At 66.0% G+C, this 27,833-nt stretch overlaps 5 protein-coding genes across 12 annotated transcripts; all 5 read left to right on the top strand.

Annotated features, from left to right (window-relative positions):
• The first annotated feature begins 312 nt into the window (after positions 1-312).
• Positions 313-2,229, top strand: LOC142819611 (protein S100-A4-like). Its single transcript, XM_075907838.1, has 3 exons — positions 313-469; positions 707-865; positions 1,992-2,229. Exons 2-3 carry the CDS (start codon positions 725-727, stop codon positions 2,154-2,156), a joined length of 306 nt encoding a protein of 101 aa, XP_075763953.1. The 5' UTR covers positions 313-469; positions 707-724; the 3' UTR covers positions 2,157-2,229.
• Positions 2,230-2,438: 209 nt separating this feature from the next.
• On the top strand, positions 2,439-7,856 carry S100A2 (S100 calcium binding protein A2). 2 transcript variants are annotated; one of them, XM_075907837.1, is made up of 3 exons: positions 2,439-2,584; positions 7,012-7,329; positions 7,648-7,856. In XM_075907837.1, the coding sequence occupies exons 2-3, from the start codon at positions 7,189-7,191 to the stop codon at positions 7,810-7,812; spliced, it is 306 nt and encodes a 101-aa protein (XP_075763952.1). In that variant the 5' UTR covers positions 2,439-2,584; positions 7,012-7,188; the 3' UTR covers positions 7,813-7,856. The 2 variants fall into 2 exon arrangements, with proteins under 2 accessions (XP_075763952.1, XP_075763951.1); XM_075907836.1 differs by lacking the exon at positions 2,439-2,584 and adding an exon at positions 4,157-4,442.
• Positions 7,857-10,208: 2,352 nt separating this feature from the next.
• On the top strand, positions 10,209-16,511 carry LOC102462057 (protein S100-A2-like). 2 transcript variants are annotated; one of them, XM_075907829.1, is made up of 3 exons: positions 10,209-11,790; positions 12,654-12,817; positions 15,684-16,511. In XM_075907829.1, exons 1-3 carry the CDS (start codon positions 11,679-11,681, stop codon positions 15,846-15,848), a joined length of 441 nt encoding a protein of 146 aa, XP_075763944.1. In that variant the 5' UTR covers positions 10,209-11,678; the 3' UTR covers positions 15,849-16,511. The 2 variants fall into 2 exon arrangements, with proteins under 2 accessions (XP_075763944.1, XP_014433499.1); XM_014578013.3 differs by having other exon boundaries at positions 10,424-11,808.
• Positions 16,512-17,663: 1,152 nt separating this feature from the next.
• Positions 17,664-19,807, top strand: LOC142819610 (protein S100-A4-like). Of its 5 annotated transcripts, none has more exons than XR_012897483.1 (4): positions 17,664-17,821; positions 18,763-18,920; positions 19,358-19,610; positions 19,657-19,807. XR_012897483.1 is itself a non-coding variant. In XM_075907833.1 (4 exons), the coding sequence occupies exons 2-3, from the start codon at positions 18,780-18,782 to the stop codon at positions 19,520-19,522; spliced, it is 306 nt and encodes a 101-aa protein (XP_075763948.1). In that variant the 5' UTR covers positions 17,664-17,821; positions 18,763-18,779; the 3' UTR covers positions 19,523-19,564; positions 19,657-19,807. The 5 variants fall into 5 exon arrangements, 2 of the variants coding, with proteins under 2 accessions (XP_075763948.1, XP_075763949.1); XR_012897484.1 differs by having other exon boundaries at positions 19,358-19,588; XR_012897485.1 differs by having other exon boundaries at positions 19,358-19,587; positions 19,632-19,807.
• Positions 19,808-23,984: 4,177 nt separating this feature from the next.
• LOC102462470 (protein S100-A5) lies at positions 23,985-27,196 on the top strand. 2 transcript variants are annotated; one of them, XM_075907831.1, is made up of 3 exons: positions 23,985-24,243; positions 25,742-25,928; positions 27,049-27,196. In XM_075907831.1, the coding sequence occupies exons 2-3, from the start codon at positions 25,776-25,778 to the stop codon at positions 27,187-27,189; spliced, it is 294 nt and encodes a 97-aa protein (XP_075763946.1). In that variant the 5' UTR covers positions 23,985-24,243; positions 25,742-25,775; the 3' UTR covers positions 27,190-27,196. The 2 variants fall into 2 exon arrangements, with proteins under 2 accessions (XP_075763946.1, XP_075763945.1); XM_075907830.1 differs by lacking the exon at positions 23,985-24,243 and adding an exon at positions 24,267-24,983.
• Positions 27,197-27,833: the final 637 nt, after the last annotated feature.

A 27,833-nucleotide genomic window follows, 5' to 3' on the forward strand; every position in this document is an offset into this window, starting at 1 on the left:
CCCACCTGGCGGTGGCCCCTCCCCGGTGAGACCCTCCTCTCCCTGCCCATGCGGGGGGGGGGGGGGGGTGATGAGCCCTGGCTGGCCCGGAGCTGCCCTTGGCCTCCTGCCCTGCTGACTACACCCAGGTGTCAGCTTGCATCTCAACCCGGTGGATTGCACCTCCCCACCTGTCAGCGCAGGAGGCCATGGCCTGAGTGAAGAGCCAGCCACCCTCTGCTAACGAGATCACATGGCTCGTTAGGCGCAGCCAGGGCGGTGGCAGGGGCGGGAAGGGGGACTGGCTGGGGAGAACCCTCACAGCTAGAGGGGCTGGGCTGCAGGGGGGCTGGGGGGGAGATCCCATGGGACTGGCTGGCTTGGCAGCGGCAGGCGATGGGAGCAGCAGGGCTCAGAGGGTATAAATGGCAGGTCCCCACCGTGCCCCTGCGTCTGCGCTCTGTGGCTGCCAGGACTTGCGCTGACTGAGGTGAGCTGCCCCCCCCCCGGCCTCTCCGCCAGAGCTGCGTTTTCCTCTCTATGCAGCCATCCCCCAGAGGTGCCCAGCTGTGGGGCTCTCTCCCACACATACGGCTGGGCCGGTCCCAGCATGCCAATCCCTCTCCAGCAGGCAGGAGCTGGGTTCGGGATCCACCCTCACCCTCCCAGACCGGGAGGACGCCGCCGGTCCCCTGTGCTCCCATCTCTAACCCCCCCCACCCCTCAGGCTCCGGAGCGGTCTGCGATGGCGAGCCCCCTGGAACAGGCGCTGGGCGTGATGGTCTCCACCTTCCACAAGTACTCGGGGAAGGAAGGCGACAAGTACAAGCTCAACAAGGCCGAGCTGAAGGAGCTGCTGACCAAGGAGCTGCCCGTCTGCAGGAGCGTAAGTGGGGGGAAAGGCCGACACAGGAGTCGCTGGGGGGGGTGCGACCCCCAGCCAGGAAGGGGGCCCCTCCAGGAGCCTAAAAACCAACCCATTGTCCTGCAGCGCCTTAGAGAATCACAGAATATGTACATGGCGTCAGGCACTTTCGTGGACCTCCCTCCCCCTTGCTCCCTCCTCCCCCCTTCCCTCCTTCCTCCCTCCTTCCTCCCTCCCTTTCTTCCTCCTCCCTCCTTCCCCCCTCTCTACCTCCCTCCTTGTTTCCTTCTTCCCTTTCTTCCTTCCTAATTCTGATTGGCCAGTTTAAAAAATGGGCTTTTTTTCTTATAAAAGAGCATTTTTTTTATTGTCAAACTATTCATTTTTGGGAAACCCTTCCCCTCCCTCCCATAAAAGAATCCCCCTGATTTTGGAAATCAAATAATTTGCATTTTCCAAAATGATCAAATTTAAAAAATGAAAAGAAACAATTTAAAAAAAAGCCGCAGAAAATCCACCAGTTTCAACCAGATTGTGAGGCTTTTTCCATTGGCACGAAGGTTGGCCCCTCCCCGCATCAGGGCTACCCAGTGAGATCTCCCCGTGGCAGACGCTGTGCGGTCTGTGTGGAACACGGCCCTGCCCGGTCCCACGTGGGAACAGAACCTGGGGACTTTCCGCTCATGCTCCCAGGAGCCGGGAGGTGGCAGCAGCCCTTCGGATGCGGGGCGGCCACTAGAGGGGGTCAGAGCGCCCGAGTCGGTGAGCCAGGCTGCGCGAGGCTGTTGGGTGGTTCGCTGTGCGGAGGGCGCCGCTCAGACGTGCACGATGGGGCCAGTGTGCGCTGAGCCTGACCCGCGTGCAGGCAGGGCACGTTGGTGAAAGCTCTGGAAGGGAAAGTGAACCTCGTGCGTCGCACTCTTGGTCTGTGGAGTGGCCTGTCCCAGATCGGCCGGGTGGGGCGGGTCCTGCACGCTCCTCTGAGCGGCTGGAGCCGGGTCCTGCCCAGTGATCCCCAGTGGGAACGGGAGGAGGGAGGGAGACCGGGGTCGCCGGCTGTGGGATGCTCCAGCACGGCCCGGCCGGCCCCGCAGCGCCCTCGCCGGGCCGCCGAGCTAACCCGGCCTTTCTCCCCGGCCCCTGGCAGAAGCAAATGGACGAGGCTGAACTGCAGAAGATCCTGAGCGACCTGGACGCGAACCAGGACAGCGAGGTGGATTTCCAGGAGTACGCCTGCTGCTTGGCCTGCCTGGCCATGGGCTTCAACGACTTCTTCCTGGACCAGCGCCAGAAGGTGCCGCGCAAGAAGTGACCCCGCAGAGCCCCGCGCGCGGCCCCGCGTGTCCCGGGAACCCCGGGCTGCCAATAAACGTCTTTGGAGCGAGGCTCCGGCAGGGTGTGTCTGAGAACACGATTCTCTGCGCCCGGCTCCGGGGCCGTCGGTAACGAGCCGTGCTCTGTCCCGGGGAGGGGGCCCGGCCCGCCAGGCTCCCCGCTAACTTCCTGCTAATTAGCCCTCGAGGCGCAGGCGGCAATTCCCCCGGCCCCCTCTCGGGCGGGGAATTCCCAGCCCGGGGGCGGTTGTTTTGGAAACTCTGAGCCAGATGATTCCCGCTGGTTCCCGGTGACGCAGGCAGCGAAGGAGAACGAGGTCCCTGCGTGCTCTGGCCTGGGCAGGGCCTCGGGGGCCGGGACCCCGCCTTGGGTGGCTCTTCGCCCCCCCAGCCGCTGCTGGAGCAGGTGTGATGGGCGGTGGGGGGCAGCCACAGAAGGGCCCTGATGCTCGCCTGCCGGCTCTCTGGGGCCCCCCAACGCCCCGCTTACTCTGGCCCCCCCGCCCGGCCAGGCCCCCCCGACGCCCCGCTTACTCCGGCCCCCCCGCCCAGCCAGGCCCCCCCGACGCCCGGCCAGTCCCCCCCGACGCCCTGCTTACTCCAGCCCCCCCACCCAGGGCTGACTGATGCACCTGCCCCACGGAGAGCAAACCCACCCGCAGCCCTGCTGACAGGCCGGCCAATGGGCTATGCCGGGGGGGGGGGTGCAGGCCAATGGGCTATGCCGGGAGGTGCAGGCAGGCCAATGGGCTATGCTGGGGGGGGGGGGTGCAGGCCAATGGGCTATGCGGGGGGGGGGGGTGCAGGCCAATGGGCTATGCTGGGGGGGGAGGGGTGCAGGCCAATGGGCTATGCCGGGGGGTGCAGGCAGGCCAATGGGCTATGCTGGGGGGGGAGGGGTGCAGGCCAATGGGCTATGCCGGGGGGGGAGGGGTGCAGGCCAATGGGCTATGCTGGGGGGGGTTGCAGGCCAATGGGCTATGCCGGGGGGGGGGTGCAGGGTCTGGGCAGGACGGGAATGGGGGGCACCGCCCCCTGTAGCTCCCATTGGCTGGGATTCTGGCCAACGGGAGCAGAGGGGAAAGCCCCCAGACTACTGTTCCCACTCCTTTGGGCGGGGGCGGGGCAGCGCCCTGTGGCCTCCCCCTGTGGGCTTGGAGCCCCCCCAGGAGGCTGGCGCTGCTGCTCCAACTTTGGGGGGCGCGAGTGCCAGGGCAGGCTCCTGGCGGGGGGGGCGAGCCCCGAGCCCGCGGCCCAAGCGCTGAGAAAGGCCCGTCCAGACTTGGCACCGCGCGTGCTGCTCTTCGTGGGACCCTCTCCAGTTTCGCCGCCTCTTTCCGGGCGCCTGGCGCCAGCCCGGGGCCGACCCTCCCCGGGGGCCTCTGTCCCGCTCTCACAGGCCGTTGGCGGCGACCGGTGGCTCATATCCCGCCAGCCCGGCCCTTCCCGCTCTCGGGGATCGTCCCTCCCGTACGGCTGCCCCGCTCTGCGCGCCTGCACGGAGCGTCTCCAGCGGCCAATGGGGCCGCCCCGGCTCGGCAATACCTGCCCGACAGGTCGGGCTCCCGGCGTCGGCGGGCGGCAGGTCTGAGCTGGTGAACGGGCGCGGCCGCCGTTAAAATCCCGGGTTGAAACGGCAGCCCCGGGCCCGAAGGGGAAAAGGCCCTTGCGCTGTGCGGGCCGGGGGTTGGGGGTCGGGCCGGGGGGCAGGTACCCCCCGACTGGGGCTTTAGCCCGGCCCGTTCAGCCGACCGTTCTGCAAACCGCAAGTGACGTGCAGCATTTGCCGGGGGCCAAACCCCCCACCAACCGGGCAGGCCCTGAGTGTGTCCACCCGACCCAGCCGCCCGGGGAGAGCCCGCACGGCACCGAGGCGCAGGAGGCGGGCGCTCAGGCCGGGCGCAGGAGGCAGGCGCTCAGGCCGGGCGCAGGAGGCAGGCGCTCAGGCCGGGCGCAGGAGGCAGGCTCTCAGGCCGGGCGCAGGAGGCAGGCGCTCAGGCCGGGCGCAGGAGGCGGGCGCTCAGGCCGGGCGCAGGAGGCGGGCGCTCAGGCCGGGCGCAGGAGGCGGGCGCTCAGGCCGGGCGCAGGAGGCAGGCGCTCAGGCAGGGCCCTGGGGCCAGGGCGTCGAAGGGGAATTCGGAGGCGGCTAGGGCTGGGTTTCCCAGCACGGCAGGAGGAAGCAGCCTGCGTCCCATTGGGATCTAACCACACTCCCCACTGCCTGTGCTCCCCTCCCTCGCTGCTGGGCCCTTCCGCCGGGCCGGGTAAGCTTCCCGGGACGAGTCGCAGGGTGGCTGGTGCCGGGGCGCCCGGCAGGGCGGAGTGGGGGGCTTGGCCCAGCTGTGCAGCCCCCCCCAGCCGCAGCACGGGGGCGCGCTCAGAGCGCAGCTCTGCCCGGGGCGGGGAGCGGGGTTCAGAGGCTGGGCAGGGGTTGCTGGGTTGGGGATGGCGCCGACCCCTCCTCTCAGGCAGAATCCACCCCCCGCCTCCAGGGGAAAGAGGCCCCCGGAGCAGCCTAGGCCGGGATGCCTGGGTTCCTTGCCACGGCCTGGCTGCGTCACCCCGAGCCGGCCTTTCCCCGTGGGCGTCGGGGCGGCCCCTGGTCCCAGGGCGCGGGGGGGCGGCCGTCCTGGGGCTCTGCTAACGAAGGCAGGGGGGGAACGTTGGCTTTTCTCTCCTCACGGCCGGCTTGGGCGCTGTGCGGGGCAGGGCTGCAGCAGCGCGCCAGGCTGGGAAGAGCCCTGCCACGGGCTTAACCCTCGTCCACACAGGCCGCTGGTTGCCAGGCCTCCCGCGGCAGGAGGCCTCCGTGTTAGCGGAGCCGGCCCCACAGAATTCAGGCGGGTGAGAGGCCCGGGGAAGCCGGCCCGGCTCGGGCGCCCGTCAGGCGCAGGCCTGGCCCCACGCCAGGCTCAGACCCGCGGGGCCGGGCGGCGCGTCCCTCTCTCCGGCTCAGGCCCGAGGCTGCGATTCCGGCAGGCGCGCCTGGAGCCCGTGGCAGGGAGAGAGCCAGGTTGTGGCCAGGCCACCCGATAAAGTGGGTGTTTGCTCCATCGACGGACCTGAGAGCGGCCCGGCCCTTCTCCGAGCCCTGCCCGCTGCTCCGGTAGCTTCCGAGCTTCCCGGGCCCGAAAGGGCCACGCCGGCCCCAGGCCTGGCCCCTGGGGTGCGTCTACACGGCACCGTTATTCCGAGATAACCCTGCGAGCGTCTGCCCGGCCGTTCCGTGAGTCTGAGATCGTTGCGGAATCCCGGGCGGCTCATTCCGACGCCGGTAACCCTCCCGCCCGCTCCCGAGTCGCCATGTCCAGAGCCGGCGCGTGCAGGCGCTGCGGCTACTTCGCAATAGCCCCTCCCCGCCGCCTCTGGGGCTCCCCATCCAGACAGCGCCTCTCCATTCGGGGAGCCGGCTCGGGCCTCTCGTGAGGCTTCCCTGCCGTGGAGACGTACTCCAGCCGGGCTTTGAGGACGGCACCTCGTCTTCATTCATTGCCAGGGCCGGCTCGGCGCCCCTTACAGCTGCCATCAGGCACCCCCATAGGCTGGCGCCGTGGGACGCTGCCCAGCTAGCACCCCCTTGTACAGGGCCGGCCCTACCATGAGGCGACTGAGGCGGCCGTCTCAGGTGCCAGACTGGGGGTGGCGCCTCTAGGAGCCAGTGTAGAACACGTGTCTGCGGCTGGTGCAGCTGCATCCTCTCTGCTCTGGATGCCCAGCGCGGGGGGAGAAGGACGGCACAGGAGACCTTCCAAGTGCTGGCCCAAGCGAGGGGGCAGGGGGCGTCATTTGAGCTCCCTCCTCAGGTGCCAGAATGTTGTGGGCCGGCCCTGCCCTTGAGTCTGGAAAGCTGACGGCGTATTGGGGGGCATTAGGGGGAGCGTGGCCAGCAGATCCAGGGAAGGGATCAGTCCCCTTTATTCGGCTCTGGGGTGGCCACATCTGGAGTGTTGCGTCCAGTTCTGGGCCCCCCACTACACAAAGGACGTGGGCGCATTGGAGAGGGTCCAGCGGGGGGGCGACCAAAATGATTGGGGGGCTGGAGCCTGTGACCCACGAGCAGAGGCTGAGGGAGTTGGGTCTGTTCAGTCTGCAGAGGAGAAGAGCGAGGGGGGATTTGAGAGCAGCCTGCAGCTCCCTGAAGGGACGTTCCAAAGAGGCAGGCGAGAGGCTGTTCTCAGTGGGGGCAGATGGCAGAACAAGGAGCAATGGGGCTGAAGTTGCAGTGGGGGAGGTCTAGGTTGGAGATTAGGAAAAACTCTTTCCCTAGGGCTACGTCGACACTAGCCCCCAGTTCGAACTAGGGAGGCTCATGAGGGCGACTGAAATTGCAAATGAAGCCTGGGATTTAAATATCCCGCGCTTCATTAGCATGTTCCCGGCCGGTCGCCATTTTGGAAATTGACTAGCCCGGAAGAACTGCCCGCGGCAGAGAAGGGCGATTCCAAAATGAACCCCCTCCTTCGAGTGACCAGTTTAACCCTCATCCCATGGTTTGAGGACGGCACCTAGTCTTCATCTGGCGCTCTGAGTCAACGGGGGGCCCTTGGACAGGAGGTTTCACTAGGGGGCTAGTGTAGACGTACCCTGGGAGGGTGGGAAGCCCTGGGCTGGGTTCCCGAGGGAGGGGTGGAGTCTCCATCCCTAGAGGTGTTTAAGTCCCAGCTGGACCATGACCTGGCTGGGATGATTGAGTCGGGGTCGCTCCTGCTTTGGGCAGGGGGCTGGACTCAATGACTCCTGAGGGCTCTGCCTGCCTCAGGCATCTGTGGCTCTATGACTCCAGGTGATGGAGACTCCACCGCTGTGGGTTCAAAGTTTGTGCCTTATTTCTAGGCCGAAGGACCCTCGCTGTGGCTCCCAGCACTTGGGTCCCCTCGGGCCTCGTTCGGTTAGAGCAGCGTCTGCTCTTGGGAATCTCTTCCCCACGCGTCACTCGGAGACGCCCCTCGGCCAGGCTGAGGGCCTTGGGTCACCCGCCTCGCTCTTTCCTGACCCTCGCGGGTCTGCCGGATGGCGTCCCCCTTGGAGCAGGCCCTTGGCATGCTGGTCGGCACCTTCCACAAGTATTCCGCCAAGGAGGGCGACCGGTACAAGCTCAGCAAGGCGGAGATGAAGGAGCTGCTGCTCACGGAGATGCCCAGCTTTGTGGGGGTAAGTTAAGGGAGATGGGCGCGGGGGGCCCCTAAGGCTGGGCCCGGAGGCTCAGCCTGGCCCGATGGCGGCTGAGCAGACACGCAGCCGGTGTGGTTCCCAAATAACAGTAGCGGCCGATGGGGCATGTGTTTCCGTCGCTCCCAAAGCACTTTGCAAAGGATCCTCTGGGGAAACTGAGTCACGGGCAGGCCACTTCCATAAGCGCCCGCTGGCGGGAGCCAGGAACAGAACCCAGCTGGCCTGGCACCCGGCTCTGCGCTGTGACCCCTGCGCGCTCCTCCCTCGTGACCGGGGTCCCGCCTCTCCCCGCTGCAGGAGCAGGTGGACGAAAGCGGCCTGCAGCAGCTGATGAGGAACCTGGACGCCGACGGGGACGCGGAGCTGGATTTCCAGGAGTACGCCGTGTTCCTGGCCCTCGCGGCCGAGCTGTGCGACGAGTTCTTCCGGGAGTGCGCCGACGAGAGGAACCGCAAAGTCTGAGTCCGGCGCGGCCGCGGGGCGCACAATAAAGGGCTGGAGCCGGACGTGTCTGTTGTGTCTTGTGAGTGGGGGGCTGGGATCAGGCCCCTTCCTCCCCCCCCCCCGAGAGGCAGCCCAGGGCTGGGCCCCGGCGGGAGTGGGGAGGGGGACGTGTCAAGCCACGTGCTGGGCAGAAGGGGCCAAGTCAGTCCAGCTCCGAGCTCTCACCCGCCGGCACAATCCTCATGCCCCTGCCCCTCCCCCAGGGACGGGGCATGTGGCTAGAACAGCCGGATTTGCCACCCTGGGCGGTGCCGGTCCTGGCCCAGCCCGCCGTCCCCAGCCCTGTGGCCGTGGCACACCCACGGCTGGCTTGAGTAGGCCCTGTCCCCCCATTTCATCCAGGCCCACCCACCCCTGCCCCCGGTGTTCCGACCCCCGCGAGTGGGGCTGGGGTGCAGCGCTCCGGCCGGGGAGCGGGGCCAGGGCTGTCAAGTCTCTTGCAGGGCGGCACCCTTTGCTTGCCAGGACGGGGCGTTCTTCCCGGCAAAAGGCTCTCGCTGTTTGGCGCCGAAAGGCAGGTGTTGGGCGCAGACAAGGGCTTGGACTGCTCCGCCTCTGGGCTCAGGCTGGAGTAACCACTAGTCCCCACTCTCCCCGGCACCGGAACTGAAGCAAGTTCTCCGAACAGTCACCCCCCTGCTCTGCCTCCGAGCCCGGAACGGCGCCCAGCGCACGGAGCCGAGGGGGGGCTGAGGGTGCGAACGCCGGGTGAGAGAGGAAGAGGTGTCAAGGGTCGGCTAGGGGAGGGGCGGGGCGGCACCTGCTGCTGCCGTATCGGGGTCGGGAGAGGACACAGGAAGGGGGATCTAGGCACGGACGGTGCAGAGGGAACTGAGACACATCTGCCCTCCAGTGGCTGCATCTCCGTAGAGCCCCCCCCCCGGATCCATTATCGCCTGCTTTGCCAAGCCCAGCGGCGGCTGACGAGCTGTTCGGGGCACAGCCCCCTCGCTGGGCGCCCAGCGAGAGCAAGACACGTGGGAGCAGAGAGGAGGAGCTGGGCCCAGCTGCTCCGGGACCCCAGCTCCCACTGGGCCCGGCTGCTCCGGGACCCCGGCTCCCACTGGGCCCGGCTGCTCCGGGACCCCGGCTCCCACTAGGCCCGGCTGCTCCGGGACCCCGGCTCCCACTGGGCCCGGCTGCTCCGGGACCCCGGCTCCCACTGGGCCTGGCTGCTCCGGGACCCCGGCTCCCACTAGGCCTGGCTGCTCCAGGACCCCAGCTCCCACTAGACCCAGCTGCTCCGGGACCCCGGCTCCCACTAGGCCCAGCTGCTCCGGGATCCCAGCCCCCACTAGGCCTGGCTGCTCCAGGACCCCAGCTCCCACTAGGCCCGGCTGCTCCGGGACCCCAGCTCCCACTAGACCCAGCTGCTCCGGGACCCCAGCTCCCACTAGACCCAGCTGCTCCGGGACCCCGGCTCCCACTGGGCCCGGCTGCTCCAGGACCCCGGCTCCCACTGGGCCCGGCTGCTCCAGGACCCCGGCTCCCACTGGGCCCGGCTGGTCCGGGACCCCGACTCCCACTAGGCCCGGCTGCTTCGGGACCCCGACTCCCACTAGGCCCCGCTGCTCCAAGACCCAATGTCCCACTAGACCCGGCTGCTCCGGGACCCCGGCTCCCACTAGGCCCGACTGCTCCGCGACCCCAAGTCCCACTAGACCCGGCTGCTCTGGGACCCCAAGTCCCACTAGGCCCGGCTGCTCCGGGACCCCGGCTCCCACTAGGCCTGGCTGCTCCAGGACCCCGGCTCCCACTAGGCCCCGCTGCTCCAGGACCCCGGCTCCCACTAGGCCCAGCTGCTCCGGGACCCTGGCTCCCACTAGGCCCGGCTGCTCTGGGACCGCAAGTCCCACTAGGCCCCGCTGCTCCGGGACCCCGGTTCCCACTAGGCCCCGCTGCTCCGGGACCCCAAGTCTCACTAGGCCCGGCTGCTCCGGGACCCTGGTCCCTGCTCCATCATTCTGAATGTCCAGACACTGCCTGGGCACCTCTTTCATGACCAGTGGTGCCCTGTGCAGTCCGGTGTCCTTAATCCCCTGGGGGCTGCCCACAGGGCCTGGGCCCTGCTCCCCCAGCATTAGCAACCCCCCCCCCCCCCAGGAAACAGCAGGGTCTCCTCGTCTCCTACAAATGAGAAACAGATTCCCCCCCCCCCCGTTGGAATTAGCCCCGCCCCCGGCCCACGCACCGGCTCTTCTCGAAAACCAGAGACGTTTTCCATGGCGGGTGCCTGCCCCTCCCTGGCCCCCCCCCCCCGAGTCGCTCCCCCACCTCATCCACTGAGGCAAGAGCCCGCCCGCAGAGAGCCAGCCCCCCCCCGGCCCGCTGTGCTATTTCTACAGGCCACCGCCCCCCCCAGCCAGCCAACGGCTTCCACTGCACAACCCCTCACTTTTTCCACCGCCCCAGCTCTGAACACACCCGGCTCTCTCAGGCCTTTCGTAAGAGCTGGCCCGCCCCACGCCCCGGGGGACCCGCCGCTTCCCACACGGAAACTGACACCAGATTTAACCTGCTTCTCCATGGGGAGACCAGCGGCAGAGCCGGGCCGGGGGGGGGGGGGGGGGTGTTGAGCCACCAAAGGGATCTTTAACTCGACGATTTAAAGGGAAACGTGCGTCCAGTCCCGCCCGGCGCCAGGGCAGGGTGTTCCGCGGGATTCTTGGTGCCTGGTTTCCGCGGGTTTCTGCTGCGTTTACTCCACACGCTGGGGATTCGATTCGCTGTCGTGTTTCCTTTGCCGGGGGGTTGTTTCCTAGCCTGTGTTCTCAGGGTACGCGCCCTGCCCCCAGAGCCGCTCACAGAACGGCCAGCTCAGTGGTTTGAGCATGAAGGGGGTCATTTAGCGATCAGGCCAAACGTGTCAGGGAGGGAGCTTGGTCCTGCCGTGAGGGCAGGGACTGGACTCGGGGTCCCTTCCAGCTCTAGGAGAGATGTACATCTCTCTATTATTATTAGCCCGGAGCCCCCAGCTCCAAAGGGCTAAAAGCTGAAACGCCGGCTCCCAGATTGCCATGAAAGAGACAAGGCGGACCAGAGCCGCGGGCGCTCTGCCTGGTGCGGAGCAAGCGGCACACACCGCCACGGCGCACTGACTACGGGGATGTGTCCTGCAAACATGATGTGTTTATCTGCACCTCGCCAGGGGGACAGGGAGGGGCTCGTCACCCCCTCTCCGGAGAGGGGAAACCGAGGCACAGAAGGCGGAGCCAGGAAGGAGCCGGGTTTAGGGGCCTACGTTCTGGCTCCACTCTGATCCGCAAAACTCCCGCCGCACTTCGTAGGCACCAAAGCGTCACTGGGCACCTGCGGCTGCCTCTGGGTAGGCAGGTGGGCCCTCCGCTCGGGCCCACAAAGACCTGTGAACCGGGCGGAGGCCGGCGCTGGCTGCCCCAGGCGTGCGCCAGGCCGGAGATGGCAGGCGGGCGCGGCGTGCAGCTCCGAGCGCAGTCCCGTTCAGACGCGGGGTGGAGGAGCAGCAGCTGGCGCCCAGGTAGCTCCGCCCTGCGGCGAGAGGGGAGGGACAGATGCAGGTTTGATCCCCCACTAGAGGAGGAGAAAGGTAGGGAGAGACCCTCCCTGGAGCTCCGTGTGCAGGGGGTCCCGGGGCCGCAGGCTGCCAGAGAGGCCCATGAGGTCTGCGTGCCGGGCTGACGCAGGCCCCGTTGTTCCCCGGGCAGAGCGCTTAGACCCACACCCAGGCTGGCTTTCCAGGCAGCTTCCTCCATCCCCATGCCGGGCTCCGGGCGTGGTCTGGAAGCTGATTGGTGCAGCTCTGGGGTGGGGCTGGCTTGGGGCTGTTTCCCAGACGCGCCGGCGAGATGAACACCCACGGCTGGGACGTCGCTGCAGCTGGTAAAGCAGGTTCCCGACCGCCCCACTCGCCCGCTCTCGCTTGGGCCTCTGGGACCCTTCCCCGAGCTGCTCGAGTCGGTGAGCTCCCTTCCTAAGGTAAAGGCGTCCTGCCCGGGAGGGGTGGGCCTGGCTCGGCTTGAGGGCGTTGCCCTGATGTTCCAACGGGGGGAAGCCACTCCCCGGAAGCGCGGGCGGTGGGCTACTGGTGGTGCACCTACCACATGCCACGGTGCACAGAACAAAATTTATTCCGCCCAGGGATGGACGCAACGAGCGGGCCCCTGGTGGTGGAGGCTTTGGGCGAGATGGGCCGCGAGTCTGCCCATGTGTGCGGCGCAGAGGGTGGTGCCCAGGGAGACAGGGGAGCGGGGGAGTCCTGGCAGGGGCGGGGAAGGAGGGTTGGGAGGCTGCACCCCTGGCGAAGTTCCTTTGGCCTATCTCCCTGGCTGGCTCCCAGCCCGCGCCGCACTGCTTTCCAGGCCAGATGGCAAGCGGCTGTCCTGCCCGGCCCGGGATCACTCCAGGGGCGAGGGACTGAACCCCAGGGGAGGTGGCTGGGGCCACAGGCCCCCGGGCTGGGGAGGGGAGAGCAGGCTGGGGCCTGTGGCCTGGTCACCCCTTTGATCCCAGAGTCTTCCTCATCTCTGCCCTTCCCCCGGCTGGCAGTGCTGGGCGGGCGTGTTTCTCCACCTCCCGGGGAGGGCGGAGGCCTGGCTCGCCGCACTGGAGGGGAGAACTGGGAGCAGGGACCCTCACTCCTGCAGGGCCCTGTTAATCCATTCCCCCCGCGGAGCGCCCGGGAAACAGGCCAGGAAAAGGCCGGGCCTTGGCCCGAAATTGGCCATCCTCAGCACAAAGATTATCGATCGATCTATCGATCTATTTATCGATCTATCCATCCCCACCTCCCATCTATTTATCTATCTGCTCCTGCCTTCCAGCCCCCCGGATGTCGGCCTTCGTAGCCCCGCAGACCCTGCAGCAGGCGCTGGCCGTGCTGGTGTGCACCTTCCAGCGCTACGCCAAACAAGAAGGCAACCGATTCACGCTCAGCAGGAGGGAGCTGAGGGAGCTGCTGGAGACGGAGCTGCCCAGCCTGGGCAATGTGAGTAGGCGGGCGGAGGACGGGGGTGCTGGAGAGGAGCCGTTGGGAGGAGACAAGAGCTGTCTCGACCCAGAATGGGTTCCAAACCACGGGTGACAATAATTCCCAGCACCCGGAGGTCTCAGCTGCACAGACCCAGCAGGAGCGACCATCCCAGAGCTCAGTCTAATGTGCACAGGGTGGGAGGGGAAACAGGCACCGAGCGGGGAAGAGAGGTGACCAAGGTCATCCAGCAAGTCAGTGGCAGAGTTGGGAAAGAGCCCAGTTCTCTGGTCAGTGCCCTATCCACTAGGCCACGTTGCCTCTTGACTTTTTGTTTGTTTCTATTGTATTTTTCCTTGTCGTGTGTTATGTACGAATTCCCTCCAGCTCTGAGTGCCAGGTCTGCAGGCCCAAGACCCATGCTCTGCCGCCGGAGCTAGACGAGTAGCCCTGGTAGCAGATAACAGGGCAGGCTGTTCTCAGAGCACCACGGACAATGGAGGTGGGCAGTGACCTCAGGAGGCAACAAGTCCAGCCCCCCGCCCAAGGCAGGACCGACCCCAACTCAATCATCCCAGCCAGGGCTCGGTCAAGCTGAGACCCTTAGGGGCGGAGATTCCACCCCCCCCCCCCCCCCGCTCAGGGAACCCATCCCCGTGCTTCCCACCCGCCTCGGGAAATCGCTTTTCCTAATCTCCAATCTAGGCCTCCCCCACTGCACCTGAGCCCCATTGCGCCTTGTTCTGCATCCGCCCCACTGAGAACAGCCTCTCGCCAGCCTCTTGGGAACCCCCTTCAGGGAGCTGCCGGCTGCTCTCAGATCCCTGTGATGGGGTGGCTCACAGAAGTCCCCTTGGCGTTGTCCCCCGATGTGCTAATCACGCTACTGACGCCTGCTTTCCTGCCCTCGGGGCTCCCCATCCCCCGTCCCACTGGGCCAGCTCCTCTGCTCCCCCCCGGGCCAGGAACCGCATTTGGGGTCCTGTCCCCTGCAGAGCAACGCAGACCGGAACCGGTTCCGCTCTGGGAGGGCTCCGCGCCCTGGAAACCAACCCCCACAAGGGACCAATCCCCAAAATGCATCTTACGTGGCGAAAAAGTTTTCCGCAAGGGCTCCGTCTGCACTGCAGCGCTATGTCGGGATGTGGGCGGTGTCCCGAAAGAGCTAACCCATGTGAGTCTGTAACTTGAAATCCAAGGAGTGCTCCTGCGGCACCTTAGGGTGCGTCTACGCTGCTATGCAAATTGCAGGACTTATTTCAATCTTCGTTCGAAATGGCTGATTTCTAAATTTGGCGCCGTCTACACGGCACTTACTTTGAAATGAATCGCTATTCCGAAACGTCCCTTGCTCCTCGTGGAGCGAGGTTTACAGGGACGTCGGAATAGAGAGCCCGTTCTATTTCGAAATAACGGGCGTGCTCAAAAGACGCGGAATAGCTATTTCGGGATATCGTCTGTATCCAGAAATAACGCTGCAGTGTAAACGTAGCCTCGGAAACTAACCAAAATCTATAGAATCAGGCGCTTTTGTGGGCACAACCCACTTCATCAGACGAACGGGAGTCGAAATAACAGAAACCAAGCGATCTATATAACAGCAGAAGTACCTGTCAGTTGTAGGACCTGTGTTCATGAGGCTAAGTGGACTGGCCGTGTGTCATCCTTAGCGTTTGATATGGAAATACAAATATTAAAGGTGAGCGAAATTGGCTTTGGAATGTGCCAGCCAGTTAATGGCAGTGTTGTTTTCAGGCCGTCATTGTCAAGTCTCCGTGGAGTCTCAAGTCTTAATTTAAATAGCAGCCGTGTTAGTCTGGTGCAGCTGAAACAAAAGACAGGACGGTGCCACACTTGAAAGACTAACAAGATGGTTTATTAGGTGATGAGCTTTCGTGGGCCAGTCAAGTCACTTTTGTCCAAGCCATCAATATCGGCATTTCCCGACACTGTTTTCACCAAGTCGATTTAACAAAATGCGCACGTCTCCAGTCGAGGCTCAAGTCACAACCAAGGAACCCGAGTCGAGTCTCAAGTCGAGTCACCTCGGTGACTTACGTCGGACTCGAGTTCGAGTCGTGGGACTCGGGTCAACAACTCTGGTTAATGGCTTTGCTGGAGATGAATTCCGGTTCTGCCGACTCTCTAAATTGGTTCCTTTGCAAAGCAACGAGCAGCCCTCTGGCACCTCTGCCTTGCCCTGCACTAGGGCTTGATTTCTAAAGAACCCCCCTGCGCTCACGTTAATAAGCGGAGAGTCCCCACGACCAATCCCGTTTTTTCGAAACACCGGGCTGGTTATCGCACAATCTGTGCTCCTGCTTTCCTCGGGGAATGACGCGAATTTCCAAAAAGGTCTTGTGAGCCGGCGGCCGCGTGGACGCGCCGGTGCCACTATTTCCAAATAACGGCTCCCCAGAGTCATTCGCCGTAATTACCCCCCGTGCTCCCTGGGGGTCTAAGTCGGGGTAGGGCCCCACATTCATGCCGCCTGCCTCGGGTTCACTGGGAGGCTCCCCCGGCGTGGGGACGCGCTCGTTCGATGTCATCTCGGGAGTTATGGCGTCGATTTCCGTTATTTCGGTTGTTCCTAGCATAGCGGTGCCCTTCGAGGCTAGCCAAAGTCTGGGGAATCGGGGCTTCCGTGGGGGAGACCCACTTCCTCAGGCGTGCTGGAGGAGTAACAGCATCCCAGGGGGGTCTCCTAAGGGGCCACGAGGCTGCTTGTGGCTTTTACCCACGGGGGCGGGGGGCGTGTTTATCTTCCATGAAGACCAGCCCCTGGATGGCTCCGTGGCACTTTGCAGGCGGGATCCCTTGCCCGCTGTTCTAACCGCTAGGCCATCTGTCCCTGCTGGCCGCTCACCTGCGTGTCTGCCCCTAGGTCCAGGTGAAGGAAGGTGCCTTCGAGGAGCTGATGAGCATCCTGGACACTAACGGAGACGAGGAAGTTGACTTCCAGGAGTACATCCGCTTCGTGGCCGTGGCATGCACCTTGAGCCACGAGTTCTTCTTGGACTTCCCCGCGGCCCTGCCCCGTGGACAGTGAAGCTGCCCCGGCTGGCGCAGGGCCGCTGGCTTGGGGGAGGGCACCGGCGCAACGCAGAGGAGCAGAGTCCCCGGCCCAGCCAGCGGCCACGGTGGAACCTCCTAGCTGTACCGAGGGCTGGACTCCGGCGAGGTGAAGTGTGCACCCCCGATCAGTCATCTTGCCTGTCTTGCGTTCACAGTTCATGTCTGGGCGGGGCAGGGCACAGACACTTCTGACAGAAGGAGGGGTTGCCAGCCTGAAAAGACCGAGGAACAGGACAGTGCAGGGGCTATGACACACAGTGGAGCTGAGCGGAGTGCATCCAGCAGAGGGCAGCAGCGCGCCAAAGCGCATGGTCGGCCATGACACGCCCTTCCGAAAGTGCATTCAGTGACACAACCCGGAATCCGCCACGTGCCTCGTTGGGGTTCAGTAAGACCACGAGCCGGGTCCCGGAGACGCCCCGATGTTGCCAGTCTCGGGGAAGGTCCCCTCTTTTGCCCAGCTCAGAACGGACTGCCGTGCCACGGGACGTGTCTGGGGCGAACGGCTCTATCAGCGCCACTTCCTCCTGCAGCGGGCTCCTCGCCAGCCGTGGGCAAGGCCTCTCTGGGCTGCCTCGCCGACTGGGGTCTCCCCACGCGTCCCGCCAGACTGAATAAAGCCTTGGTTGAAACCTGGGCCCGGCGAGCGTCCAATCCGGAGGGCGCGTGTGAACACAGGCGGTGGGGGCCGACTCCGCCGGGGGAGGGGACCCCAGGACAGACCCGGCGTGCGGCGCGCGCCCACGCCAGGCTGAAGGAGGCCGATCCGGACACGCTGGAGGGTGCATTTCGCACGGGGCCGGCCCTAGGCAGACGTGAAACACGTGGCTGCGGAGGGCACCTGAACATTTGGGGCACCACGTTTTCGGGGGCCCCGCCTGTGCTGTGTCTGCCTCTCTGCCAGCGGCTGCCTTGGGGCATCTCCCAGGCCCCGTCCTCCCATGCTCAGGAGCCGGCTAAGGAGCCTTCCTGCTGCCAGCCTGGGGGGCAGAGAGGAGTCCCCTGGCCTCTGCAGCTCCGCGCTGGCCCCCAGGAAAGCCGGATCCTGGCGAGTTGCAAGGGGGGTGCAGAAGGGAAGCCCCAGGCCCCCAGCAGGATCCATGCAGGAGGGAGGTTGTGGGGGAAGCCCCAGGCCCCCAGCAGAAGCCATGGGGGAGGGCTGGGGCGGAGGGAAGCCCCAGAAGCTGGGGGGGGGCCCTAATTTGCAAGGACGGCCCTGGTTTCGCTCCCCCGCTCCTCGCAGCTGAGCACGCGCCCAGGTCTCTGTCCTGGCGCCGCACCAGGGGGTGGGGAGGGCTCGGAGGGGGCTGCTGTGAGCCTCCTTCCTCCCCCCCACGCACCCTCTGCCCCTGCCCCCCGACGTGTCATCCCAGCGGGGCCACCCCTCCCCCCACTACTGCTGCGGAGGCCCGTGCGGCTGGCACCCCCCCCCCCAACTGCGGGCGAGCTGAGCGCCCTTCCTGCCAAACAGCTGGAAAGAATCATCCAAGGCGGGGAGGGGAGGGGAGGGGAGGGCGAGTGGGCAGGGCAGGGAGGGGGAGTGGGCAAGGCAGGGAGGGGAGGGGAGGGGGAGTGAGCAGGGCGGGGAGGGGTGGGGAGGGGAGGGGGATTGGGCAGGGAGGGGAGGGGAGGGGGAGTGGGCAGGGCAGGGAGGGGGAGTGGGAGGGGGAGTGGGTAGGGCAGGGAGGGGGAGTGGGAGGGGAGGGGGAGTGGGCAGGGAGGGGAGGGGGAATGGGCAGGGCAGGGAGGGGGAGTGGGCAGGGCAGGGAGGGGGAGTGAGCGGGGAGGGGAGGGGAGGGGTGGGGCAGAGACCGGCGCTGCCATTGGCCCCGTTTTCACTCGCGCCCGCAAGTGGGTGTCCCTGTGGGGCCGAGGGCTATAAATCCGCAGCCCCGTCCCTCGCCCCCACCGCCCGGCCGCCCCTTCGCCGCTTCCTCTCGCTGCCGGGTAAGAGCCACTTCTGTGCCGGGGACTGGGGGGCTTTGGGCCGAGCCGGGGCTGCTCGTGAGACACGTGGGGGCCGCGCCGCAGATCGAGGGGAGCCGAGTGGCGCCGGGCCCGGCTCCGGGTTCAGGCTCCGGCAGGGCCAGGAGCTGCCCCGTCCAGGCAGGAGCCAGGACTCGGGTCCGGCCGCCGCCCTCGGCCACTGCGCACTGGACAGTCCGGGCTGCTCCGCGGGGTTTTCCTCCTCCAGGCCCAGCCACCCCCTCGCCCCCGTGTCTCCCTGCCAGCGTGGGGCTGGCGCTCAGCCGGGCCGGAAGCCAACGCCCAGCCAGGGCACGTGAGCTGCGCAGGCGGCGGCTGACGGCAGGAAGGAGGGAGGCGCCCGGTGCACCAGAGCCCCTGGGAAGATCCTTGGCCCCGGGATGCTGGGTGGGGACTCGGGATTGGCCCGGGAGCGCTGGAGATCGGGAGCTGTCCCGCCCGGGTAGCCTGGGGCATGGCTCTGCGCAGGACGGTGGTGCGCTGCCCTGGCCGGGCTCCGGGATGGGCGTGGGATTCGCACCGTCGGGGCTGGCCCGGCTCGGGAGAGGCTGCCTCGTCTGGTGCCCTGCCCCGTAGCTGGCCCGTCCCTGGCGGTGCCGGTCTGGGGTGCGTGACGCTCCCATGCACCTCTCGGACGGGCCAAAGTCCTGAAGCAGGGCTGGGGGCCTGGTGTGGGTCGGGGGCCACAGAGAACTCAGCCGGGGACCCACACAAGTGAGGAGCAAAGCCCCCGAACCAAACCCTCCCGGACGTGGCCCCGACTGCGGAGACAGGCTCCCCCACACTCCCCTCGCACCCCGGAGCCTGGGGGCCCAGGCGAGTAGATTTACTTCTCCAGCTCCGCGGTGGGGTGGCAGGGACGGGGGAGCAGCTCTCACCAGCATCCCCTGTCTGCCTGGCAGATCTGCAAGCCGCCCACATGGCCCGGCCCATGGAGCGGGCGCTGGAGCTGATGGTCTCCACCTTCCACAAGTACTCGGGGAAGGAAGGCGACAAACACAAGCTCAACAAGGCAGAGCTGAAGGAGCTGGTGACCAAGGAGCTGCCCAGCTACATCAGCGTAAGTGAGGGGGGGCTCAGACTGACCGGCCCATGGCCCACCCTGCTCCACACAGGCCTCAGGAGTGGGTGCAGGAGCAGGCCGGGCCGGGGGGATACCAACCTACTACTGCTACCAGCTAAGAATGACTCCTTTGGCTCGGGTGGCAGAGGTCTTTGGGGCGAAAAGCCCCCTTATAAACGCAGAGCCTCCTTTCCCAGGGGGCTGGGGGCTGCGTGTGGGTGACTGGAGACCTGCCGGGGCGACAGGCATGTGAGCTGTGGCTGCTGGCGGTATCTGAAGGCAGGGAAGAGGGAAGCCCCCGGGGGCCCTGCCTGTGGGATGCTCCCCCAGCGGAGATGCCGCGAGGTGGGGGGAGCTGCAGCGAGGGGGGCAGGTGCTCCGGGCGGGCGGTGTCTGCCTCCGGCGCCGTGCAAACCTCTCCCCCGCCCCCGCAGAAGCAGACCGACGAGGCCAGCTTCCAGCGGCTCATGAAGAACCTGGACAGCAACAGGGACCAGGAGGTGGATTTCCAGGAGTACGCCACCTTCCTGGCCTGCATGGCCATGATGTGCAACGAGGATTTCCACGACTGCCCTGACAAGATGCCACGCAACATGTGAGGCCCGGCCCTGGCGGCGGCACTGTCAGCCCCTCCCCCCCCGGCTGACAGCGCCGGCCCCCACCAGGCTGACAGCGCCGCCCCCCCCGGCTGACAGCGCCGCCCCCCCCGGCTGACAGCGCCGGCCCCCACCAGGCTGACAGCGCCGGCCCCCACCAGGCTGACAGCGCCGCCCCCCCCGGCTGACAGCACCGCCCCCCCCGGCTGACAGCACCTGCCTCGCCGCCCCCCACGACCCCTGCGGGATTCGCCTCCGGCGCGGTCAATAAAGGGTGCTTTAACGACAGGCCCTGGTGTACTGCGCATGCAGGTGTTTTGCTTGGTGCCCAGATGCCGTGGTGATGGGCAGCTCTTTGTGGCCTAGGGTCAGGGGCCTGGATGAAAATAGACCCGTGACTCATTTCTGCCCCCTCCCTCCCAGCTGGGCTGACGTGTAACGGTGGCGGAGACAGAGGACTGCAAAGCGCCAGGGGCCCCCACCCCGTTGTTTTGCCTGCTGAGTCTCAAACAGCAGAACGTTTAGGCAGCGTGCTGGGTCCTTCCAGGGCCCGGGCACACAGCAGAGACCAACCTACTACTGCTACCAGCTAAGAGAATGACTCCTTTAGCTCGGGCGGCAGAGGTGTCTGCTAAAGGCCTGGGGCGAAAAGTCCCCTTATGAACGCAGGAGTCTGGGGCTGGGGGTTACATGTGGGGGGGTGTCGGATCCCCCAGCTGTCCGTGGGGCTCTCCCCTAGAGCAGGCCTACCTTCCAGGCTCTGGAATAAGCAGGGCTGGGACGACATCCCCATGGCCCGGCCCAGGGGCAGCCAGGATGCCCGGCGTGAGGACGGGCGTGTGGCGGGGCAGAGCAGACGGGCAGGGCCGGGCCAGGCCGCGTGGGGAGGCCCCAGTGGGGGTGCCGGAGTTCACTGTGTTGGGTGGGCTGCGATCCGGCCAGGCGCCCCCCCCCCCCGGGGTCCCTCCCCCGCCCGCGGCCGGCTGCCCTTCGAGCTGCTCCCAGGCGCAGGAGCCGCACCCTGGGGTGCTCCCGGGGGTGAAACCAACGACACCTGCTGGTCTGTGGGCCAGTTGCCCCCCCAGGCCCATTCCCCAGGGAGCTGCTCCTCCTGGATCAAAGGGACGGAGGCGCCCGAGGCTCCCCCCCCCCCCGGTATCCGCTGTCCTGCCCCGTGCTCCCCTGGGACAGAATCCTCACTGGCCCCCGGTTGCTCCGGCAGGTCCCTGCTGCTCCAGGGCTGGGACAGCCAGGCTGGGGGGAGGGGCTGCCCCACTGTGGCCCCCTGGGTTAGTGGGGGGGCAGCCAAGGCCATGAGAGCCGTTGGTGGAATGATAAAGGCGGGGAGCTCGTCCCAGAGCCGCTAGCAGCCACCTGCCCGAGCTGCTCCGGCACCCACCCGGGGGGGCACTTGGCTGGGCCCGAGGTGCGGGGGAGGGGGTCCGATTCCCGCAGCTCTAAGGCACCTCGGTGACGGCGCGTCGGGGACCCCCCGATCCTGCACCCCTGGAGCAGCCAGAACAGACCCCGCCGGCCAGTAGAACGGGGGGTCATCGCTCCTCCGGGTACAGCCCAGCACAGACGGGACGTGGCTCCAGGAGTCAGGGCCCGGCAGCCTCAGACCCTTGGGGGAGGGGATCCATCGCCCCCCTCCCATCCCCCAGCTTAGTCTCTTCTCTCCATGTTTTTCCAGACAAGACTTCCCAGCTCCCAGGCCCCCCCAGGTGGCCGCCTCCGCCTCCCTCCCTTTGTCTCCCCCCCCCGCCCCCCAGAGCCTTGTTATCTGCCCAGGCTGGGCCGAGGTGTCTGGGCCAATGCACACGCGGGTGAGTCCGTGGGAATCTCACCTCACAGCGCAGGGACCCGGGTCACAGAGCAGACCCCCCCACTACGCCACAGCCCCCCCCAGATCACCAGGCGCCCGGTCACGCTGCAAGGCTGGGGAGGCGGCAGGGCCGGGTCATGTGGCGCCCATTCGGCAGGGCTGGGCGCCCCTCGTGACCGCTGGGCGTTTGCAATGCACGGCGAGCACAAAGGCTTGGTTCTTCTGTCCAGAGCCATCGCCCACCTCCCGGGTCACATGGCCCCCTTGGATCCTGTCGCTCCAGGGCAGGCTGGAAACCCCCGTTACACGGCCAGGGCGGGCTCACCATTGTCCTGCGCCTCGAGCTGTCATTTGCACCAGTGTGCACAAGCGGGTGTGCAAGGCACCCTGCCGACCTGCGCCTCAAGCTTTCATTTGTACCAGTGCGCACAAGCAGGCGTGCAAGGCATCCTGCCAACCTGCACCTCGAGCTTTCATTTGTACCAGTGCGCACAAGCAGGCGTGCAAGGCATCCTGCCAACCTGCACCTCGAGCTTTCATTTGTACTAGTGCGCACAAGCAGGCGTGCAAGGCATCCTGCCAACCTGCACCTCGAGCTTTCATTTGTACCAGTGCGCACAAGCAGGCGTGCAAGGCATCCTGCCAACCTGCACCTCGAGCTTTCATTTGTACCAGTGCGCACAAGCAGGCGTGCAAGGCATCCTGCCAACCTGCACCTCGAGCTGTCATTTGCACCAGTGCGCACAAGCGGGCGTGCAAGGCATCCTGCCAACCTGCACCTCGAGCTGTCATTTGCACCAGTGCACACAAGCAGGCGTGCAAGGCATCCTGCCAACCTGCACCTCGAGCTGTCATTTGCACCAGTGCGCACAAGTGGGCGTGCAAGGAACCCTGCTGACCTGGCAAAGTCTCACGCCCACTGGGCAGCGGCAGGGCAGCAGCGAGCCGGGCCCTGAGGGTCTGGCTCCACTGCAATTCCCCAGGCTCTCACCTGCTGCCTCACCCCCTCTCTTCCGTGGGGATGGCAGTCTGGGCGAGCTGGGGGAGGGGCGCAAGCCCGGGGCGGGGGATGGGTAGCCCCACTGTGCGGGGAGGTTGGCTGCTGACCATCCTCCAACCGCTTCCCTGCCACAAGTTCTCCCAGAATCCCCTGGGAAAGAATCCGGGCGTCACCGCTGAGCGCAGCCAAGGCCCCCGAGACCCGGCCCCGAGGCCCCTGCCGGGCGGGGCTGCACACGGGGAGCCCGCGCCGCGAGGACGTGGGCACGGGCGCTGCTCACCCGGCAGGCCGGGGGCCAGGCCCTGAGCATGGCGGGAGCCGGGCGAGGACACGGGCCCTTGAGCTGGGGAGAGACCTGCCTGGAGCCCCCGTTGATTAGAAGCGGGGCCAGTGTCCTGTCTGCCCACAGGGGCCGGTGCCAGGGGCCCTAGGCCCCGTCCTGGCTGTTTGTCTGGGGGCAGAGAGCCTGGCCCTGGCGTACACACACTGGTGGCACATGGGGGGCAGACTGCAAGGCTGGGCACAGCTATAGGGCGACAGGCTAGATCTGTCCCTGGCTGTGCGTGGGCCGAGGGGCCAGGCTGTGGCCCCACAGTGTGGGTTGGGGCGGGGGCCAGCGAGCTGGGTGGATTTCGGGGTGGTGGGTGCAGGGTTTGTTATCCCGGGCGGTGCCAGGCGTCCGAGCGAGCGCACACGACTTCACTGGCGCACGAGGCACAACTCCCTCTGCTCACGGATGGAAAATCTGAGCCGGAAGCCTGCCGGGGCCCCAGAGGGGGTGAGCAGAACAGGGAATTGTCGACTGCCGTCGGCCTGGCAAACAGGCCGGGGACGACATCCCTGCCCAGCCTGGCCAATCGCCACCGACGGACCGAACCTCCGGGAATTTATCGCCAGGTCGCACCTCTGGAATCTGGGATTTTCTGTTGGCAGCATCCGTGGTCTGGCATGACCAGAGTCCGGGAGCGCTGCAGGGGGGCGGGGGTCCAGGTGCATAGTTCAGCTGGGCTGGGCGGGAGGCAGGGAGCCTGCACAGCTCAGCTAGGCTGCGAGGGGGGCCCAGGAGCCAGCGCCCAGCTCAGCTGAGCTGCAGGGGGAGCCAGGAAGTGGGGATGGGACATCAGAGGGGCCCTGAAATAACCTTCCCTGGTCCAGAAAAATCCCTCGTCCAGGACCAGTCAGGTCCAGAGGGTGCCAGACCAGGGAGGTCCAACCTGTAGCTCTTTTTTGAACCCCGTTAAAGTCCTGGCTTTCACAACATCCTCTGGCAAGGAGTTCCACAGGTTGGCGTTACGTCTCCCCCATACAACCCGTCTCACTCCCCTCCAGCAATAAGAGCACCATGAATTCCCTGCCTTCCGCTCCACATGGGCCCCCCAAATCAGCTACTTCCCCTTCCCCATTTCCTCCCCGGACCTTTTCATTCTCTCTCTGCTCATCCCTCCTGGCCCCGCCCTTCGCATGGTCCAGCTGCCTTCATCCCCTGGGCTCACTGCTCTCCTGCCTCTGGCTGCTAAGCAACGGGTCCCTGCCTTCCTCTGCGTCCCCTTGGCAGGAAATCCCCCGGCCCCACGGTGCCAGGCTGCAGCTGGAGCCATGGAAACAGGCGACCGTGCCCTAGTTATCGCATGGGCGGCGGGATGGGGGGATGCCCGGCTGCCCCGTGTGCCCGACCCACCATCCCCAGAGCAGCTGCGGGAGGAGTCGGATCGGCGGCCGGGCAACCCCTGGAAACCACCTGGAGTGAATCCAGCCGGGAGGCCGGATCCTGGCAACCAGCTCGGCTTCCCATTGGCGCTCCCGGGGGCGAGGTGCCGGCTCCCTCGGGGCGCCCAGCGGATAAAGGCGGGCGCTGCCGTCTGGCCCCAGCTCTCTGCTTTGCTCTTTGCTCCTCTCTGGGTAAGTTGGGTTTGTTTGCTCCCCGGCCGTGCCGACTCCTGGACTCGCCCTTCTCCAGATGTGCGGCTCCCTTGGCACCAGCCCAGGGACAGCGGCTCCTCTCCCCGGCCGCCTGCCCCCCTGCAGATGTGCACCCCCCCTTGGCATGCAGAGTCAGCGGGCCCCCCCTGGCCAGATGTGCGCCTCTCCCGCCAGGCTGAGTGCAACGGGCTCCCCCAGCGGTGGCCGTCACTCCCTGGGAGCGGCCGGCTGAGCAGCTGGCGCTAGAGGCTCTGGGGCGTTGGCACCGGCCTGGCACAGAGCCCTGCACGCAGCTCTCCCCGGGCCGGCTGCTTCGCCATCGCCCCTGGCCTGACTCGCTGGCAGGGGGAGTCAGGGGCCCAGCTCCCCGGCAGAGCCTCGCCCCAGGACACCTGGCCCCACCCTCCCTGCGGCTCTCTGCTAGGGCTGGGATTCGCTCGCTGCGCGGGGAAGGGCCCTGACTCAGCCCTGGGTTTTACAGCCTCTCACTTCCTGGGGGCCCACCCCTGCTCCCGGCAATGGAGGATCCGGCCCGTGTGCAGCCGCCCTGGGGCCTGGGCAGAGCCTCCCCGTAATCCTCGCCCCTGAGCCTTGATCCTCTGGCTGCCAGGCTGTGCGTCCCCCTGGGTGTTCCAACAGCCCTGAGACGCCTGCGCCAAAGGCCCCCGGCCCAGCAGAGGAGACAGGCAACGGATGGGCTGGGAACCGAGACCTGGGGGGTGAGGGGATGAGACCAGGGTCACGCTGGGAGTCGGTGTCAGAGCTGAGGCCAATGCCGTGACCCGCGAGCTAGCCAAGCAGCAGGCCACAGCCCAGCATGGACAGCACCCCCTGCCCGGCTGCCCCTATCTCTGGGGGTAGGAATGAGGCGCCCACGCTCCCACCCGGGCCATGGCTGGAGCCAGCAGGCTGCCGGCCCCTCCCTGGGCTCTGCCCACGGCAGCCGGGGCCTGTTTCTAGGCAGCTGCAGCGCCAGGATGCAACAGGCTTAACCACTTTGCAGCCGCTTCCTCCTGGGCCATGTGGGGGGGGGGGGCTCCTCTGCTCTGCGGGCCGTGAATCAGAGCCGCTTCCGGAGCCAACCCGCAGCCGCTCGCTCTGCACGGCCCCAGCTCAGCCAGGCCCACGGGTTGGCCAGCACTTGGAAGGCGGAAAGTGCCCTTCGAACCCAGCACCCAGCTGTCTGGGCACGGCCCATCTGCCTTGCATAGCTCCTACCAGTGTTCCCTGGGAGCTGGGCGCTTGGGCAGCCACCCAGAGGAGATTCAAATGCCACCCAGCTGGATAGCAGAGCCCACAGCTGGCAGCCTGTGTTTCTACGGGTGGTGCACAGCTGCTCATGCATCAGTGCACAGAACAAAATTTATTCCGCACCTGATAGAAAAGTCAGAGGTGCACTGGGGTTGTCTGAGCTGTTTTCATCTTTGCTGTCCCATGAGCCTCGTGGCTCCAATCTGTGGCTGGGCCCGGGGAGCAGCCAGCTTCCGGGCCCTGTTCTCTCTTCCAGACAGATGTGGCCGTGCGCCATGGACACCCCCCTGGAGAAGGCCTTGGCCACCTTGGTCTGCACCTTCCACAAGTACTCAGGCCGGGAAGGCGACAAGCTCACCCTGAGCAAGAGGGAGCTGAAGGAGCTGGTGAAGAACGAGCTGGGGCTGGGGGAGGTGAGTTTTGGAGGGCTGTGGGGAAGGAAGGGGTTCATGTCCCTCCCTCCCCCACTTGTTCTCTTGGGCTATGTCTGTACTGGTGGCTTCTTGTGCAAGAACACCTTGCACAAGAACCCTTGTGCAACAAAATGTCCACACTGCCATGTGCGAGCTGTGCTTTTGTGCAAAAGCATCCGTGGGACTGTGGACGCTCTCTGATGCAAGAAAGCTCCAATGGCCATTTTAGCCAGAGGGCTTTCTTGTGCAAGGAATCCTTGCTGGGTGTCCACACTGCCCTCTTGTGCAAGAGCTCTTGTGCAAGAGGGCTTACACCTGATAGAAAAGAGCATAGCTCTTGTGCAAGGAGCTCTCTCTTCCCACGCCATACTGTAAATTTCCTTGTGCAAAAGCAGGCGGAGCTACGTCTAGACTGGCAAGATTTTGTGGAAATAATTTTAACAGAAAAGTTTATTTCCGCAAAAGAGCATCTAGATAGGCACAGATGCTTTTGAGCAAAATATAGACGCGCTTTTGCGCAAGAAAGCTCCCATGGCCATTTTAGCCATCGGGCTTTCTTGTGCAAAAAGTTAAGGTGCCTGTCTACACTGGCCCTCTGGCACAAGTATTCTTGCATAAGAGGGCTTATCCCTAAGTGGGAGCGTCAAAGTATTTGTGCAAGAAGCACTGAATTCTTACATTAGATCGTCAGTGCTCTTGTGCAAATTCAAGTGGCCAGTGTAGACAGCTGGCAAGTTTTTGTACAAAATCTTGCCAGTCCAGACGCACCCTGTGGGTTCTTGTGCAAGAAGCCGCGAGTGTAGACATACCCTTGGTGCTTTCTGAAAACCTGCATAAAATGTTGGGTTTTTCACTCTCAAAATGCAAAGAGATTTACAGGGAATTGGGGGACAGGACGGGTGTTTTTCAAGGTTGCCCCCCATCCTGTGGGTCAGGTGGGTTGTGTGCTGCCAGCCTGGCCGCGGAAGCAGCCGTGATGTCTCCCGGGCCATGCCTCTGTGACACCATGCCCTGCTCCTGCACCAGCTTGCTGGAAAGCAGAAGGAGAAACAGCCCCGGGGCCAGGCCCATCCCAGCCAGCTGTGCCCATCACCCTGGCTTCTCTCCCCCTTCCCTGCAGCGGCTGGACGGTGGCATTGAGCAGCTGATGAAGAGCCTGGACAAGAACAGCGACCAGGAAATCGACTTCAAGGAGTACTCCGTGTTCCTCTCCACCCTGTGCATGGCCTACAACGAATTCTTCCAGGAGAGCAGGAAGTAGGGGCCGGGCCAGGCCCCGCAATCCTCGCGCTGCAGGCGGGGTCGTTCAATAAACAGCTCTGCCCAGGCCGCGGCGCACGGTTCCTTTGTCCAGCGCTCGGTTCCCCGCCTGCCACGGCCGCCCAGGCTGCAGCGCGCGGGGCCACGGGGCCGCTTTGCTCTGCGCCTCCCGGCCCAGCCAGCCCCCCACGCCGGCTGCCCCTGGGCGAGGCGGGGCTCTCGGGGCAGCCCTGGTGCACGGCCCGGCCCCGGGAGGTGTCTAAGGCCCCCACCTCAGACTGGCCTGGGCCAACCTCGCAGCCTGGGCCACTTTCCAGGCTCCCTGCTGGCTGGGCCAAGCTCTGGGCCAGGGGGTCCCGGCCACCTGCCTGGGGGACTCTCCACAGCTCGACCTGCGGGTCCCCGGAAACCCTCAAGCCACGCCCAGGAGCTCCCCTGCCTCCTGGGCGCCTGGCACCTGCCCGCCCTGCCCATGGCACAGCTGATCCCACCCCTGGCCCTGCCGGCCAGGGCGACCCTGCTGGATGGGCCGAGCTCTGGGCCAGGGGGTCCCGGCCACCTGGGGGACTCTCCACAGCTCCTCAGGCGGGTCCCAGGTGCTCCCCTGCCTCCTTGGCCCCCAGAGGCACGATTGGCCCCCATGCT

This window comes from Pelodiscus sinensis, chromosome 24 (genome assembly GCF_049634645.1).
Source record: "Pelodiscus sinensis isolate JC-2024 chromosome 24, ASM4963464v1, whole genome shotgun sequence".
NCBI classification, from domain to species: Eukaryota; Metazoa; Chordata; order Testudines; family Trionychidae; genus Pelodiscus; species Pelodiscus sinensis.